General features: G+C 33.3%; 3 protein-coding genes across 3 annotated transcripts; all 3 read left to right on the forward strand.

The window, feature by feature from the left end:
• Window positions 1-6,736: 6,736 nt before the first annotated feature.
• Window positions 6,737-7,219, forward strand: LOC140889909 (uncharacterized). The gene has a single exon (XM_073297653.1). It carries the CDS (start codon window positions 6,737-6,739, stop codon window positions 7,217-7,219), a length of 483 nt encoding a protein of 160 aa, XP_073153754.1.
• A 45-nt stretch (window positions 7,220-7,264) lies between these two features.
• LOC140889910 (uncharacterized) lies at window positions 7,265-7,692 on the forward strand. Its single transcript, XM_073297654.1, has 2 exons — window positions 7,265-7,574; window positions 7,667-7,692. Exons 1-2 carry the CDS (start codon window positions 7,265-7,267, stop codon window positions 7,690-7,692), a joined length of 336 nt encoding a protein of 111 aa, XP_073153755.1.
• A 6,835-nt stretch (window positions 7,693-14,527) lies between these two features.
• On the forward strand, window positions 14,528-17,335 carry LOC140892500 (non-specific lipid transfer protein GPI-anchored 14-like). Its single transcript, XM_073301420.1, has 3 exons — window positions 14,528-14,906; window positions 14,999-15,091; window positions 17,060-17,335. Exons 1-3 carry the CDS (start codon window positions 14,576-14,578, stop codon window positions 17,197-17,199), a joined length of 564 nt encoding a protein of 187 aa, XP_073157521.1. The 5' UTR covers window positions 14,528-14,575; the 3' UTR covers window positions 17,200-17,335.
• The last annotated feature ends 428 nt before the right edge of the window (window positions 17,336-17,763 follow it).

Consider the following 17,763-nt stretch of genomic DNA (forward strand, 5'->3'; position numbering starts at 1 on the left):
ACCAGTCGGTTAGGGCTCCCCCATATACCAGCCCCTATTCCTTCTATATAAAACCTTCCCAGCTCCAAAACAAAACCAATAACAAGGTTCAGAACCCATAGCTAGGGCATCCCTGAACCATCATGAGCAATAAATTAAAAAATAATCATAAATCCTCATCAATTTTGCACCAAGATTTCGAAATGCTTTCATATATGCATAAATCATTTAAACACCTTTAATGTAACTCAAAAGCACCACAACCCAACATAATATTTCGAAAATAACATGAATCCTAACTGAAAATGTAAGCAACATTTCAAAATTTTTGCTCAAACCTCAAGAAAATCGAACCCTAGCTACAATAACAATAATACAACAATATATCACTTGCATGGTGAGAAAAAGAAGTTTATACTTGCCTCAAACCTTCGAAATAATTCCCATAACTTAGCTTAAATTGTAGAGGAGAGGGAGGAGAGAACTTTTTCTTGAGGAGCCACACCATTCCAGCCAACTAGAGAGGAGGGGGTCATGGAGGAGGAGCAAGGGGGCGGCGGGTTTGGGGCTTGGGAGGAGAGTGAAAGGTTTGTTCTTTTAATTAGGGTTATAGTAATAAGTGTGTGTATAAACTTGTGTGCATAGGTGTGTGTATAGAAGTTGCTACTTTTTAAAATAATAAAAGTTCTACTTTGAAAATAACAACTACTACACAACACCCACAACACTTAATTAAAAATTCTTATATTTAAAAATATTTAGTTGAAATGAATTAAATAACATCTATCCGGGTTTTAAAATACTAATTTTGAAGGTCAGTAAATAAATTCTACAATTCTTTTTAAAATAATTATGATTACTCAAAAATTCTTAAAATGAAGCTTTATCTACTTTTCTCAACTTTTAAAGATTTAAAAATCTCTAAATAAAATATACCTCAATATCCTCGGTTTCTCTCGTCGGCCCTGAAATAATGTAACTCAAAAATTCTTTAAAAATAATCAATACTTAAATATTTTGATGTCACAAATATAATTAAAACATTTAAATACTAAAAAAAGCAATTAAATAAATTTATTTAAAGAAATACACAAGCGAAATTAAAAATCTTTAATGAAGTTGGACAATTAAAAGCACTTAAATAAATAAGTTGGAGAATTCAAATTATTTAAATAAGCAAGCTTAAATATTTAAAATCATTAAATAATAAGTTGTACAATAAAATCATTTAAATAAATAAATAACATTTTATTAACACGTAAATTAAATAAAGAATTTAAATCAATTAAACTTAAAAATAATAATCATATTATTTATTTAATTTTATGCATGCAATTTGAAACATTGGTTTGAGGCATTACACTGATTATCACGTTTAAGTTATTTTGCATGCTTAAACTTTGATTAATTAGTTATTCCGGGTCGGATCACTATAATAATGAAGTAATGGATCTACATATGCACACATAATATGTAAAAATCGGTATGAAAAAATATATAATTAAAAACAAATTCTAACCTCTTGTCACTGATATTAATTTGATTATAAAACTATCATGATCCTACGAACAGAGAAAACACATATCTTCTATAAATTTATGAGATCATTTGTATATATTGTGCCTTTTTATGAATAATTTCATTGATATAAGGATTTTGTATGCCACTATTTGTAGATGCTCGTAATTAACCATTATAAGGAGACTCAGGGACGTAGCCAGAAATCTTTTTGACCTTGGGCTAACTGTTTTTTGACAGGTTGTTCGTCGTCATTGTTCTTTCATTAGAAAAATCAACTTATTATGAAATAAATATACAATTAAATTTTTAGAAAATTAACTGGTTTTATACATTCAATATGTAATAATAAAGTCCCAAAAAGCACAACGAACAAGAAAAAAATGCAAGATGAAAAAAAAAATTATGGGAACCATTTTCTCGAACAATTCAAGTAATGAGATATAACCAATATACAAGCTATAAATCGATGACAACACAAATAAAAGCAAAACACAAACATAATTTCACTAATTGTCTAAGAATTCAACAAAATCACCATGAATAAAATTGACTTATCCAAACAAATAAACATAAAAATTAAACAAATTTTCAATAATAAACTTGGTTATTAAGGAGATATAAAAATTTGACTATCATAGTAATTAACCGATTTTGAGGTGAGAGAAAAATATAGAAATTGATTAAACATAAATGTATTTTTTAATAGGATAATTAAATTTAATGTGATAAAAAAATTCAATTGCTAATTAAATTTAATGGGCTAAAAAAATTCATTAATGGGCTAAAGATCCAAAAAAAATTTTACTAGGGCTAAAACCCAATAAAAAATAAAAAAAACACTTCAAACCTCATAAAAAATAAAAAAAACAAATTTTTTAATATCTAACTAAAAGAAATTGACTAGAGCTGGAGCCCACCCCAACCTTTGGGGTGGCTCCGTCCCTTAGGAGACTCGAGGGTTGACAATTTTGATGATATATATGTGTTAGAGTAGATGCCCTGCAAGCCAACTGTTGGCTAGGGATTTTATTTACTCAAGTGTAATAAACAATCTTTATTTTAATATAATTACTCTTTTATTCAATTTTGGCATTTACTTTATCTGCATACCCATGCAAGCTGCATAGATAAAGACCTTGAATATACTATAGTAAATAAATATGAGGTTTTACATGTGATGACAATCATGAAACACATATTTCAATTACTGTATATTCTAAATTAAGTTCCTAGTCGATTGAGCCGTCCAAAATAAGGATAAGGATCGCTCGAGCTCGAGACTAGAATCTGTGATGATGTGTACCACGTTTCATTGGTATGGACATAGAGATGTTCAATCATACAGATTGGTGCTCATACGAGGAGTTCACTGAACTACCCTCTCTCGGATTTCCCAAGTGGTTATTATTCATCGAGTGGATAAATCCGTGGTTATGGGTGTACACCATTAGTCCTTACGACCCGAGACAACACTGAGGCTCTACATGCTAGGATTGTGCTTTGACTCGTTTACCGACTCCAAGAGGGTCATCAGGTGGCGGGATTGGGTACAGTTACGACACATGTAGGAGCCAGTGCATTGTAGTCGGGAATTCACCGCTCACCTACGGGTGTGGATATCCTATGTGATCTTATAAGATAGTAGTGCATGGAATCTCTGGCCAGAGTATGAAATGTACATTAGGGTAAAGTGGTTTCCTAGTTGCACATGCGATGCCACTATGTATTCTCTTAGATGTATCACATCGTTATCGAACTTCACATGCAACCCTCGATGAACTAATGGTTGCAGATTCGATCGGGATATATGAGATGAAGGGGCCGTACTGTACGATAACCATAATCGACTGGTTCTTGCAGGAACTATCAGTGATACCTAAGGAATCATGGGGCGATGCTACTAGACGCTCTTACCATGATTCGATGGGTCCAATCAAAAATGAATTCTGACATTCTTATGATCAAGGAGTTGATTCATAGAATGAGGCTAATAAGGGTAAGCTCGTATAAAGGACAATGTCCTGAATCACAAAGAGTTGTGAACCCACGGCTTGCTGTATCCCTAAACTATTGAGGGTCACACAAGCACTAGTTTCCCTATTCCCGTTGAGATAATAAATTCAAAGAGTTGAATTTATAATAAACAAATTTGATTGGATCAAATGATAAGCTTATAAATGAGTTTATAATGTCTTATAGAATTTTTAAGAGCACAACTGCTAAAAACAGTTAAGGGAGTGCACCTGCTTAATTTGAGTGGTAGTGTTTCAAAATTAGCAGCTGTCTTATTTATACTTTATTGGTTTCGAAAATTCAAGTGTGCATCATAATAACGATTGATTTAAAATCGTCACATCGATGATATTGGATCATCGATCGGGATTATGATAATATTAATACAATAGATACATGATTCATGGGCTAGTAGGAGTACAAGCACATCATGATAAATTATTAAAGTAATGGACTTTAATAAATTAATAGTATTTTAGTTGGACTATAATAAAACCCACTAGTTGTATTAATACATGATATTAATTTGTTTAAGAAAATAATATTGATACCATAATATATAAATTGCACACAAAGGAAACTATAATATAATATAATATATATATATATATATATATATATATATATATATATATATATATATATATATGTATCGAGAATATCATCCCATGATTGGAATGATATTTTCTAAATCTTAATTATGTATATATGTAATAATTAAAGTTGCTTAATTTAATTTACATATCTAATTAAGATATACTTATATATATATATTAATATGGATAGATTTTCGAGACTCAATTCATTCTAGCAAGTAATTTTTCGAAATTGCTCTCTCCCTTGTGCTCTAAGAATTTCGGCCACCCTAATCAATAGGGATTTGAGTCGTCACTCCTTGTTCATTCAATCTCAACACAAATTTCTTCTTTTCTCTCTAGTGCGAGTTAGAAGAGGAATAGGCAAACTGATCGTGGACTTGATTCGGAGATTGAAGAAGGAGATACTCTAGTTGATCGTTCGTAGGGAATTACAACAAGAGCTATATCCGCTAATCCCGGAATAGTTGGTGTCAAGTGAGATATTCACTAAAGGTATAATTTCGTAAACATCCTATGAATGTCAATTAAACCATACGAGTGTCCAAGCATGTTTTGAATGTCAAGACGAAAAATTTTAATTTTCCGCTGCGTCTTGGGTACGAGAAAAATGGTACTCCAACAGTGGTATCAGAGTCAGGTTCTCTATATCGTATGGTTAATTTCATGTTGAGTTTTTTTTTTTATTTCTAACCGCATAAGAAAATTCTGAAAAATCGCAACACCTTAAAATTTATTTTTTCCAAAATTTTTTTTAAAAAAAAATAAAAAAATTTAAATTATGTTACTGTTCACGTGAACAATAACACACGTTGTTACTGTTCACGTGTGAACAGTAACGCGCTGCCCGAACAGTTCTGGCAGCCCCAACGGGCAGGCTGCCCGAATCGTTCGGGCAGCCCTTGGAGTGAGATTGGGCTGCCCAAAAAGTGTTTGGGCAGTCCCGACAAAGTACACGATGCGATTTTATAATTTTTTTTTCCAACACCTTAAAATTTATTTTTTCCAAATTTTTTTTTAAAAAAAATAAAAAAAATTTAAATTATGTTACTGTTCACGTGAACAGTAACACTAGTTGTTACTGTTCACGTGTGAACAGTACGGGCTGCCCGAACAGTTCGGGCCGCCCCAACGGGCAGGCTGCCCGAATCGTTCGGGCAGCCCTTGGAGTGAGATTGGGCTGCCCAAAAAGTGTTTGGGTAGTCCCGACAAAGTACACGATGCGATTTTATAATTTTTGAATTAATTTGGGTTAAATTGAAATTTTATGAAAATTTGACTAATTTATCCTTACAATTAATTTTTAGTAAAATTATAAATATTTTCTTATGAAATAAATAATTAAAATGTGGTTTTAATTTTTTATAGTAAAAGGAGTTTTACAAGAAATTAATTATTATTGAATTAATTGGAAATTAAATAAAGAAGTTTATTTAATTTATTAATTCATTTAATAATTATGACGGTTAGTAATAAAATTACAAGATACATGATTTGTTTGTTTTTATAATATTTGATATTATATGCATGAAGGATGATCGAGCGCCGTGACTAATATTCTAGGTGTATGTTAAGATATTTTACTGTTTTTCTCATTTTTTTTATTTTTAATAAAAGTGGGCTTGGTTTATGGCCCATTCTCACCCCATAAGATGTATCTCTTATGTGTCATGGCTATTCAAATGTAATTATTAGAATTAGTGGGAGATCAAGATTGGAAAATGGTGGGCCCAATGAAAAAGATGAAGACATGTAAAATATTGGAAGTTTATGTAATAAGTTGCATTGCATCCCTCCATTTACCTAGGATTTGGACTTTGATCCATGTTTGGCTCGCATGGATCAAATAGTATTGGAAATCGATCATCCTTGTTTATTTAATTATCATATTATGATATATGTGATATGTAGTAATATGCATGTATGTATATTATTAGATAATATAGTTGCATGAATCCGGCAAACATAAAAAATCATGACGCACGATTTTTAAAATAAAATGATGAGACAATTTCAAAATTAAAATCCCTCATTTTGAATGAGATTCAAAATTTATATCAAGCCACAAAAGTAAAAATTAAAAGAGTTTAATTTATTCTTGTCTTCCATCAACGGTGGTTGCATGATGAACGCTACTCGCGGTCAGTGCCTGGCTCATATTATTGGGGAGGTTTGGACGCCGGAAAACTGTGACTTCCACTGACATAGATGATGTGAATTGGGTGGAACTCCCATGACTTCGGCTCATATTATTGAGGGAACTCGTGACGACCGTCTACTACAATTCAATATTGATGGGTCGGCTTGACACTCGAAGATAAACGACGTCATATTATTGGGTCCTTATCAAGAGTGGGGCAAAACACGTGGAGGTTGCATGGGGATGCAATTGGACTCTAACTTTTAGAAATTATGATTTGCTGATATTATTCGGGATCATGATTGTCTAGATTGGACTCTACGTGCTCACTAAGGAAATGCGAATTCTCGTTTTTCACCAGAGGGTGATGAAAATGTAAAAATAGTGGGAGGAAAATTTATAAAATAAAAGTCCATATTTTATATCTACAAATTATTTTAAAATAATTAGTAACTGTTATCTGTTTTTCATTTTCAGTGTGCTCAAAATGTCGACACGTAATCCACTTTTTATCATTCTTGATCAAAACAAGTTAACCGGACCTAACTATAATGACTGGCTGAGGAATTTAAAGATTGTTCTAAATTCGGAGAGGATCGCGTATGTGCTTGAAAAGAAGCCCCCGAAGGAGGCAGCTGCTAACATCAGTGAGACTGAGCTAGCCAAGCTTGATAAATGGTGGGACCATGATCTTCAAGCTAAAAGCTACATCCTTACTTCTATGTCGAATGAACTGCAAAGGCGATACGAGGATGCTGCGAATGCTGCTGACATTCACTATCATCTGAAAGAGTTGTATGGTGTACAAACTCGATCTGAGAGACATGCTACTGTTAAGGAACTCATGATTACACGCTTGCGAGAAGGGGACTCGGTCCATGTGCATGGTGTTATGATGATTGGGCTCATTGAGAAATTGGTGGGACTCGACATGGTTATGCCTGCTGAGCTCTCGACTGACATTCTCTAGCTGTCACTCCCTTCCTCATTCGATGGATTTGTGGTAAATTTCAATATGAACAAGCTAGAAGTCACCCTTGAAGAGTTGGTAAATATGCTTACTACTTATGAAGCCACAATTAAGAAAGAAAAGCCTGTTCTGCTTGTGGGCTCATCGTTCAGGACGAAAAAGGGAGCCCAAAGCAAGGGAAAGAAGCGTTCTGCCCCGCCAAAGAAGAACAAGCCCAATAAAAAGCCATACAAGAAGCCTTCTCAAGGGCCCGCAAAGCCCGACAAGAAAGAACAAGTCTGTTTCCACTGCAACAAGCCTGGACATTGGACGCGTAACTGCACTGAATATCTAGCCCAGAAACGTTCTGGCCATGGTATGTTTTATATTGAAGTTAATATCTCAGACAATTCTTCTTCTTGGATATTGGATACCGGATGTGGTTCTTATCTATGCAATGATTTGCAGGTAATGGCAAGAAGCAAGAGACTTAGAGAAGGAGAGACTTTTCTAAGACTTGGAAATGGAGCAAGGGTTGCTGCCAAAGCCATAGGAGATATTACTTTAATATTAGACAATGATTTTAAGTTACTTTTAAGAGACGTTTTATATGTTCCTGATTTAATTAAAAATATTATTTCTATTTCTATGCTTGATAGAGATGATTATTCTTGTATTTTTGCTAAAGGAGTTTGCAATATTTACAAGAATGAATGCTTGATTGGAACTAGTGAATTACAAAACGATCTTTAAAACTTAAAATTAAAGGATATTCCATTAAACAATGTCCAAACAATGACAACAACAAACAAAAGAAAACAAGATGGTCAAAACCCTGCACACATATGGCACGCTAGACTAGGTCATATTTCTCCAAGAAGGATGCACAAACTAGTGAGAGAGGGAATGTTTGACTTGTAAAATATAAACTCTCTACCTACGTGTGAATCCTGTCTAAAAGGAAAAATGACCAAAACTCCCTTTAAAAAGAATGTGGAACGTGCACATGATCTTTTGGATTTGATCCACACGGATGTATGTGGCCCGCTAAGTGTTAGCACTAAATATGGGCAATCCTACTTCATTACCTTTACTGATGACTACTCGAGGTATGGGTATGTGTATTTGATGAAAAACAAGTCTGAAGCATTTGAAAAGTTCAAAGAATTCAGATCTGAAGTAGAGAAACAATTAGGAAAAAATATTAAAACACTTCGATCTGATCGAGGTGGAGAATACTTGAGTACTGAATTTTTGGACTATCTAAATGAGAATGGGATTCTCTCACAGTGGACTTCGCCAGCAATGTCACAATTGAATGGTGTTTCTGAACGTCTCAATCGAACTTTGATGGACATGGTTCGATCAATGATGGGATTCACTGAATTACCTGCATCGTTTTGGGGATTTGCGCTTGAAACTACAGCAATGTTGTTGAATAATGTCCATACAAAAGCAGTGGATAAAACATCATATGAGATATGGATGGGAAAACCTCCCAAATATTCTTACCTAAGAATATGTGGATGTCCTGCTTACGTGAAGCAGACAGTAGGAGACAAATTGGATAGTAGATCTATTTTATGCTACTTTGTGGGATATCCAAAGAACTCTGTTGGATATTATTTCTATCATCCCAAAGAAACAAAGGTGTTTGTTTCAAGAAATGCCACCTTCTTAGAGAAGGAGTTTCTATTAGATAGAAAGGGTGAGATGATAGAACCCGAGGAAATTCGAGACACACCCAAGACTGTAGAAGTCGAACCTAATCCCCAACAGCTAGTAGTTGAATCAAATGCACCTAGAAGGTCTGATAGAGTGATCAGACCACCTGCAAGATATATACTTCTTCATGAGCAAGGCCATGATGAGCCTAATGATGGATGTGATCCAAGAAATTTCAAAGAAGCGATATCTGATGCTGAATCATCAAAATGGCCTGAAGCCATGCAGTCCGAGATGGACTCCATGTATTCAAACCAAGTATGGACTCTAGTAGATCCACCTGAGGGAATTGTTCCCATAGGATGCAAATGGATTTACAAGAGAAAACTTGGGGCGGATGGGAAGGTATTGACCTTCAAAGCGAGACTAGTGGCTAAAGGTTATACTCAAAGACAAGGAGTTGACTATGAGGAAATTTTTTCACCAGTTGCTATGTTCAATTCCATTAGAATTTTATTAGCCATAGCTGCATGCTATGACTATGAAATATGGCAAATGGATGTGAAAACAACATTCCTCAATGGAGACATTAAAGAGGAAATCTACATGTCTCAACCTGATGATTTCACATCAGTGGGAAGTGAGCATAAGGTATGCAAACTTCAGAGATCGATCTACGGTCTCAAGCAGGCATCTAGGAGTTGGAATCTCAGATTTGATAGCACTATCAAAGAGTTTGGTTTTGTTAAGAATCTTGAGGAACCATGTGTACAAAAAGGTTAGTGGGAGTGCAGTAACATTCCTAGTGCTTTATGTCGATGATATCCTCCTCATTGGGAATGATGTAGGACTATTGCAATCGACTAAAGTATGGTTAGCAAGTAAATTCTCCATGAAGGACATGGGTGAAACATCCTATGTATTGGGAATACAAATCTATAGAGATAGATCGAAGAGGATGTTAAGGCTCACCCAATCCACCTATATTGATACCATACTAAAGAGATTCTCTATGGAAGAGTCCAAGAGAGGATACTTACCAATGTGTCATGGTGTTACTCTATCTAAAGAAATGTGCCCCAAGACTGATGAAGAGATAGAGATGATGACACGCGTTCCCTACGCGTCAGCGATTGGTAGTATAATGTATGGTATGATATCAACACGTCCTGATGTAGCGTATGATCTAAGTGTTGCAAGAAGATATCAGGTAAACCCTGGTCCATTGCATTGGAAAGTCGTGAAAGATATTCTTAAGTACTTGAGAAGGACTAAGAATTTGTTCATGGTTTTTGGGAGCGGAGAATTGAAATTGGAAGGCTGTACTGACTCTAGCTTCCAATGCGACGTGGATGATTCAAAATCGACTTTTGGTTTTGTATTCGTGCTTAATGATGCTGCTGTATCTTGGAAGAGTTCCAAGCAAGACACGGTTGCGGATTCCACCACTGAAGCCGAATACGTTGCAGCGTCTGCTGCAGCCAAAGAGGCAGTTTGGATGAGAAATTTTGTCCAAGAGTTGGGCGTTATTCCAAATGGAGTTGATCCAGTCCCGGTGTACTGCGACAACACTGTTGCCATTGCACAAGCAAAGGAACCAAGGTCTCATCAGCGATCCAAACACATACTGAGAAAATTCTACATCATCCGAGAGATAGTGAAAAGAGGAGACATATCAGTCGAGCGAGTCACCTCTAAAGATAACATTGCTGATCCACTTACAAAGCCCTTACAAGGACCATTGTTCGAGAAGTATCGCGAAGCAATGTGATTAAAATTCATGAATAGTTGGATCTAGGTCAAGTAAGAGTTTGTTATAGTAGATGCCCTGCAAGCCAACTGTTGGCTAGAGATTTTATTGACTCATGTGTAATAAACAATATTTATTTTAATATAATTACTCTTTTATTCAATTTTGGCATTTACTTTATCTACATACCCATGCAAGCTGCATAGATAAAGAACTTGAATATACTATAGTAAATAAATATGAGGTTGTACATGTGATGACAATCATGAAACACATATTTCAATTACTGTATATTTTAAATAAAGTTCCTAGTCGATTGAGCCGTCCAAAATAAGGATAAGGATCGCTCGAGCTCGAGACTAGAATCTGTGATGATGTGTACCACGTTTCATTGGTATGGACATAGAGATGTTCAATCATATAGATTGGTGCTCATACGATGAGTTCACTGAACTACCCTCCCTCGGATTTCCCAAGTGGTTATTATTCATCGAGTGGATAAATCCGTGGTTATGGTTGTACACCATTAGTCCTTACGACCCGAGACAACACTGAGACTCTACATGCTAGGATTGTGCTTTGACTCGTTTATCGACTCCAAGAGGGTCATCAGGTGGCGAGATTGGGTACAGTTACGACACATGTAAGAGCCAGTGCATTGTAGTCGGGAATTCACCGCTCACCTACGGGTGTGGATATCCTATGTGATCTTATAAGATAGTAGTGCATGGAATCTCTGGCCAGAGTATGAAATGTACATTAGGGTAAAGTGGTTTCCTAGTTGCACATGCGATGCCACTATGTATTCTCTTAGATGTATCACATCGTTATCGAACTTCACATGCAACCCTCGATGAACTAATGGTTGCAGATTCGATCGGGATATATGAGATGAAGGGGCCGTACTGTACGATAACCATAATCGACTGGTTCTTGCAGGCACTATTAGTGATACCTAGGGAATCATGGGGCAATGCTACTAGACGCTCTTACCATGATTCGATGGGTCCAATCAGAAATGCATTCTTACATTCTTATGATCAAGGAGTTGATGCATAGAATGAGGCTAATAAGGGTAAGCTCGTATAAAGGACAATGTCCTGAATCACAAAGAGTTGTGGACCCACGGCTAGCTGTATCCCTGAACCATTGAGGGTCACACAAGAACTAGTTTCCCTATTCCCGTTGAGATAATAAATTCAAAGAGTTAAATTTATAATAAAAAAATTTGATTGGATCAAATGATAAGCTTATAAATGAGTTTATAATGGCTTATAGAATTTTTGAGAACACAACTGCTAAAAACAGTTAAGGGAGTGCACCTGCTTAATTTGAGTAGAAGTGTTCCAAAATTAGCAGCTGTCTTATTTATACTTTATTGGTTTCAAAAATTCAAGTGTGCATCATAATAACGATTGAGTTAAAATCGTCACATCGATGATATTGGATTATCGATCGGGATTATGATAATATTAATACAATAGATACATGATTCATGGGCTAGTAGGAGTACAAGCCCATCATGATAAATTATTAAAGTAATGGACTTTAATAAATTAATAGTATTCTAGTTGAACTATAATAAAGCCCACTAGTTGTATTAATACATGATATTAATTTGTTTAAAGAAATAATATTGATACTATAATATATAAATTGCACACAAAGGAAACTATAATATAATATATATATATATATATATATATATATATATATATATATATATATATATATATGTATCGAGAAGATCATCCCATGATTGGAATGATATTTTCTAAATCTTAATTATGTATATATGTAATAATTAAAGTTTTTTAATTTAATTTACATATATAATTAAGATATACATATATATATATTAATATATATTAATATGGATAGATTTTCGAGACTCAATTCATTCTAGCAAGTAATTTTTCGAAATTTCTCTCTTCCTTGTGCTCTAAGGATTTCGGCCACCCTAATCAATAGGGATTTGAGTCGTCACTCCTTGTTCATTCAATCTGAACGCAAATTTCTTCTTTTCTCTCTAGTGCAAGTTAGAAGAGGAATAGACAAACTGGTCGTGGACTTGATTCGGTGATTGAAGAAGGAGATACTCCAGTTGATCGTTCGTAGGGAATTACAACAAGAGCTATATCCGCTAATCCCGGAATAGTTGGTGCCAAGTGAGATATTCACTAAAGGTATAATTTCGTAAACATCCTATGAATGTCAATTAAGCCATACGAGTGTCCAAGCATGTTTTGAATGTCAAGGCAAAAAATTTTATACTTTCATTGCGTCTTGGGCACGAGAAAAACGGTACTCCAACAATATGTCGGAGGTATAGTAAACTAAATCTCAAGATATTTACAATCTTAGTCCAGATAATATTATTAATTTATTTTCACATAAATATAAGACGTCTTCTATATTAAATTTGACAAAATATGTTGACCAGAAATAAATTATTTCGTGTACTTAATAAAATAATCTACCACAATTTATTTCTTTTTCGTCAGCTACAAAATTGTGATAGGATGAATTATGATTATTTTGAAACCTTTTGAGATATTCTGGTGCAACTATTTTGATTATATATATGTGTGCATATATATATATATGTATATATATATGTATATAGATCGATTTATATTATGTGAATGTTTTTTCTTCAGCTTTTCAACGAACATTTTTTTTCTAAATTTCACGAGAATAATTGATGAATATTTTTATATAAATTTTTAATGTGGTGAGAAGTTGGAAAATGGTTTTTAAAAATGATGTAAACTCATTATTGTGAAATGTGTAAAATATAAATAGATGGAGGGCTGTTATTATAATTGCATAGAAGGAAAGCGATCTAGTTACTTTTAAGTCTTTTTTTCTCAATAAATGACATTTAGGATAGATAGATGCAAATAGGTAGATAGGCACGTTATTTTTTAAATTTCAATTTCAATTTATTGCAAACCAAAAAAATTAAAGACATTGGTCACATAAATATTAATGATAAATAAAATATTTATACACATGATACACAGATAGATATATAGTTGAGAGCTTATTACCGCTTTAAGGTTAGGGATTAGGCGATATGGTCCCTAGCTAGTCAAATGAAGCAACCTAGAAATTTAGGATGTGGTATATAATAATCAGGAGCTATGTATCAATATATTTTCTAAGATTAGCTATTATAATATTATATTGAGAGAGATACGTTGGTATCTCTTCCCATGTGCTTGTATAATTGATTTTTTTCTTCAAGTATTTTCGTTAAAAAAAGTTTGAAATTAAATTATTTGTTTTTATGAAATTTCAAATAAAAAAGTTTCTTTTTTTATATATATTTTTTAGAAAACAAAGTGAATATGTCATGCCAAAAAAAGAGATATTTTGAGATTGAAATATTAACCCTGATATTATAATTAATTTGTCTCTATTAGGCTCAATCTTAATGCATATTTAAGATATAATTTAAATTGCATCTATAATATTTTGGTGGTAGAGTTGATATATATACAAATACGTACATATATATCTCAAAGTTTGAATTTCTTATGCTCCGCAGTGCTACTACTTGGTCTCCTACTTCAGCTTCTACAATTACAGTGGCCAAATTAAATTATAGGAGAAAGAGCGTAACTCGTGAAGCAGGTTGATCGAGATTAATTTATTCCATTTATTTTTTAATTTTTTTGGTATTTAATAAGTAGTTGAATACATACGTAGACAGGCCTCGTAATTAATTTGAAAACGAAGAGTAGATCGAGATTGTACAAGATAGACTATGTCTACCACATACTAACATAATTAATTTTTCCAACTTCCCCCACCCAACTCCCCCTATTATTTTGCAATAATTTTTAATGAACAAAAGCATATAAGGCATGAATCTATATATATATATATATCCTCGCTAGCCTCCATCTCTCGATCTCCATCATTGTTTTTGTTTTGTTTTGTTTTTTTCTCAGGAAATGGAGTCTAAAACCATGATCCTAAAAATTGGATGCATTTTGGTATTCCTTGCTAGTTTTGCGACAAGTGATGTGGACAAAGATAAGGAGAAATGCGCGAACCAAGTTGCGGGGCTTGTGACATGTCTACCATATGTTAGTGGGCAAGCAAAAGCTCCTCCAAAGGATTGCTGCACAGGTCTCAGACAAGTGATTCAGAGCAGCCCCGAGTGCATCTGTTTACTGGTTAAGGATAGGGATGATCCGAGTCTTGGCCTCAAGATCAATGCCACACTCGCACTCAGTTTACCCTCTCAATGCCAAGCACCCGCTAACGTCTCCGACTGCCCTCGTCAGTTCCTTAATTGGATTCTTTCATGAATAATCAATTAATAATAGCTATAGATCAGTAACTTTCATTTCACGAGTTTTTGTTTTGTACAGGTCTGCTCCATTTGTCGCCAAACTCTCCCGATGCTAAGGTGTTCTATGATTTCGCAAACTCTGGCAATAAAACTAATACTGCTCCTGCACCTGGTGAGAATTATTCATTCGCGGCCTCATCACTAACCATTAGCTAAACTTATTTAGTTAGTGTTTGAGATAACTTTTAGAAAACACTTTTTCGTTTTTCTTTAACAAATTTTTTAAATTTTGTTAAATTTTTTTAAAGAAAAACTGAAAAGTATTTCGTTAAAACTCTCACAAACACTACCTTAGTTTTGTTTCTTAGGCCCATGGATTTTGTTTGACCATGAACTTCGGGCATTTCATAGTATCACAAATTATATATGTTAGATCTTGTGAAATATACATTAAATTATTTCAAAATATTCACGTGAACATCGATCTGGTGTCATAACAATTACACGTGCCCACAATGGATTAGAATTTTTTCCACAATATAATATAATTTAATGAACGACATCTCATCTTGACAAAATATTTTATCCATTATTACTACGTGTGCACATGTTATATTGCTTAAAGTGGTTAAAGATAACTACTTTTAAAACCATATATTTGATGAGACAATCAAGCTAGAAACTATCTATTTATTATGATATATACTATGATTAATGCTCTAAATAAGATAGCCGTAATATTAATTAAGAATTAAAATTTGATTTGATATTAGTAAATTAATTAATTTTTCAACGAAGTAATAAATACTTGATAATAGATTTTTTTTTTTTTATAAAAAAAAAGAAATTTGAAGCTACTTATTGTATACGATCGAGATTAGTACTCCATAGTGTTGTTATAAGGAAAAAAATATTATGGAACTACGTTCGTCGAAAATATATAGGCTTTTAGTTTTTCAAATAAATTAAGAAAAAAATTTCATACTTTACTCGTATTTAATTTATTCATAAAATTGGACAATAGTATATAGATGGAAAAATAGTTTTTTTGGTCCATCAACTTGTTGATTTTTTTATTTTGATCTATTAATTTTTTGAAGTTTGATTTTGGTACACTAAATTTTAGTTTTGGCTATTTTGGTCCAACTGTTAAAATAACATCGAAAAATACTGACGTGACATCGGAAAAATGATGTTGTGGTACCGAAAAATGCTGATATTTCAAGTTGTCGTATTGGCATTTGGACAAAAGTAACTGAAAATTAAAAGTTAGTTTACCAAACCAAACATTGAAAAGTTAATGGATTAAACCAAAAAATTGGCAAGTTAATGGAAAAAAAAATATCATATTAGGTTTGTCCATTTTTGAATGAATTGAATAGAAGTGTACGTATTAGGTTTTCCTTGTCTCGTCTGTTTACCAACTAACAGATTTACAAAAATTGGCCGAGTTTTCTTTAATGATCCCAATGGTATCAGAATTTAGATTTTATTTTTACACACTACTGCTCGAATTCCCACCGAACATAATTTGATATTTTTATTAAAAAAATATCCCTCTGGTCTAATGACTGTAACTCTAAGTAAGGGAGATTTCTCCAGCAGGTTAACTATTACTATAATGAGCACTGTTCCATTTTCTCTCTCATTTTCTTAACTTATTTTTACATTAATATATTATATATCTATTTAAGGCTAACTGTATGTTATTCCAGGAGCTTTACATCCCATATATTCGAACATCTTTGGAATACATAGTGCGGATGCCCACCTTCTGCTCTCGAAATTGATACATACAAACCTGAGAAAATAGGATTTTTTGTTCACTAACTAGTCTCGTTTTGGATTTGAGTTCATTTCAAAGTCTGATTTCGTTAGGTGATATTTTTTTTAAGTCTTTATCTCATAAAGTGTTAATCATATAAGGTCGAAAGATGCTAGCCTGCCGGTGTCATGTAAGTGATTTGACCGAAGTAGGCAGAAATAAAAAGCTATCAAAATCATAGACAAATTCAAAACATGATTAGTTAGTAAACCAACAATATTATTTCTAATAAAAAATTTTTTGCTCATATTCAGAGCATAAAAAGGTGACGAAAATTACCTGCAATTAATTATTTCGTTCCTGAATTGATTATAGGTACGAGCACTAGTTCAAGTGCAACAGGAACAACTTCTGATCAGAAGAGTGACGGTGGAAGAAGAAAGAGATTTTTAGGGATTGAAATGGTTTTTGGGCTGTTGCTTACGGTGGTTGTCTCTATTTCATATATTGCCTGATTATCTTTGGATTTATATTGTTTATTTGTTATCTGCTTTTGATTTTTTTAGGTGAATAAAAAAGTTTATAGATATGGATATTGTATTTGTGTTGAGATCATCATGTTTACGAATTGCATGATTATGTTTTCCGATAATTAATTAATTAATTGCACTGTCATTTTCTTTGCTAAGTACATGATCATTCAAACTGACCTAGTTGCCAAAAATTAAATTTTTTTTTATGCCTTGAAACATCTTCCACACATCCACATGGCTTTTGTGGGGCTTTGCAATAAAGGGATATGAGTTGGCTGCAACCACTACGGTTTATGACATATATACTTAATGTAGGTTATCATCAATGTGCAAACATATACAAGTACACTATTATATTATATTATATTATATATCTATATATATCATAAAAAGAATGATCATATAGTTTAACCAGGGGCGGATCCAGGATTTCGATTATGAGGGGCGGCCTACAAACTAAACACAAGATTAAAAGAAAAATGACAAATTACAGTATTAGCTATATTCAAATAATTAAGTATCAACCGTATGTTTTGAACAAAATAT

The sequence above is a fragment of the Henckelia pumila genome, chromosome 3 (genome assembly GCF_033568475.1).
Source record: "Henckelia pumila isolate YLH828 chromosome 3, ASM3356847v2, whole genome shotgun sequence".
Lineage (NCBI taxonomy): Eukaryota > Viridiplantae > Streptophyta > Magnoliopsida > Lamiales > Gesneriaceae > Henckelia > Henckelia pumila.

What these genes read in the sequence shown, in the direction of transcription:
- LOC140889909 (XM_073297653.1), top strand. Translation starts at nt 6,737, where the DNA reads ATGTCGACACGTAATCCACTTTTTATCATTCTTGATCAAAACAAGTTA.
- LOC140889910 (XM_073297654.1), top strand. Translation starts at nt 7,265, where the DNA reads ATGAACAAGCTAGAAGTCACCCTTGAAGAGTTGGTAAATATGCTTACT. An exon ending in CCAGAAACGTTCTGGCCATG is followed by an intron (nt 7,575 to 7,666) that starts GTATGTTTTATA and finishes AATGATTTGCAG; the next exon opens with GTAATGGCAAGAAGCAAGAG.
- LOC140892500 (XM_073301420.1), top strand. Translation starts at nt 14,576, where the DNA reads ATGGAGTCTAAAACCATGATCCTAAAAATTGGATGCATTTTGGTATTC. An exon ending in TAACGTCTCCGACTGCCCTC is followed by an intron (nt 14,907 to 14,998) that starts GTCAGTTCCTTA and finishes TGTTTTGTACAG; the next exon opens with GTCTGCTCCATTTGTCGCCA. An exon ending in TAATACTGCTCCTGCACCTG is followed by an intron (nt 15,092 to 17,059) that starts GTGAGAATTATT and finishes AATTGATTATAG; the next exon opens with GTACGAGCACTAGTTCAAGT.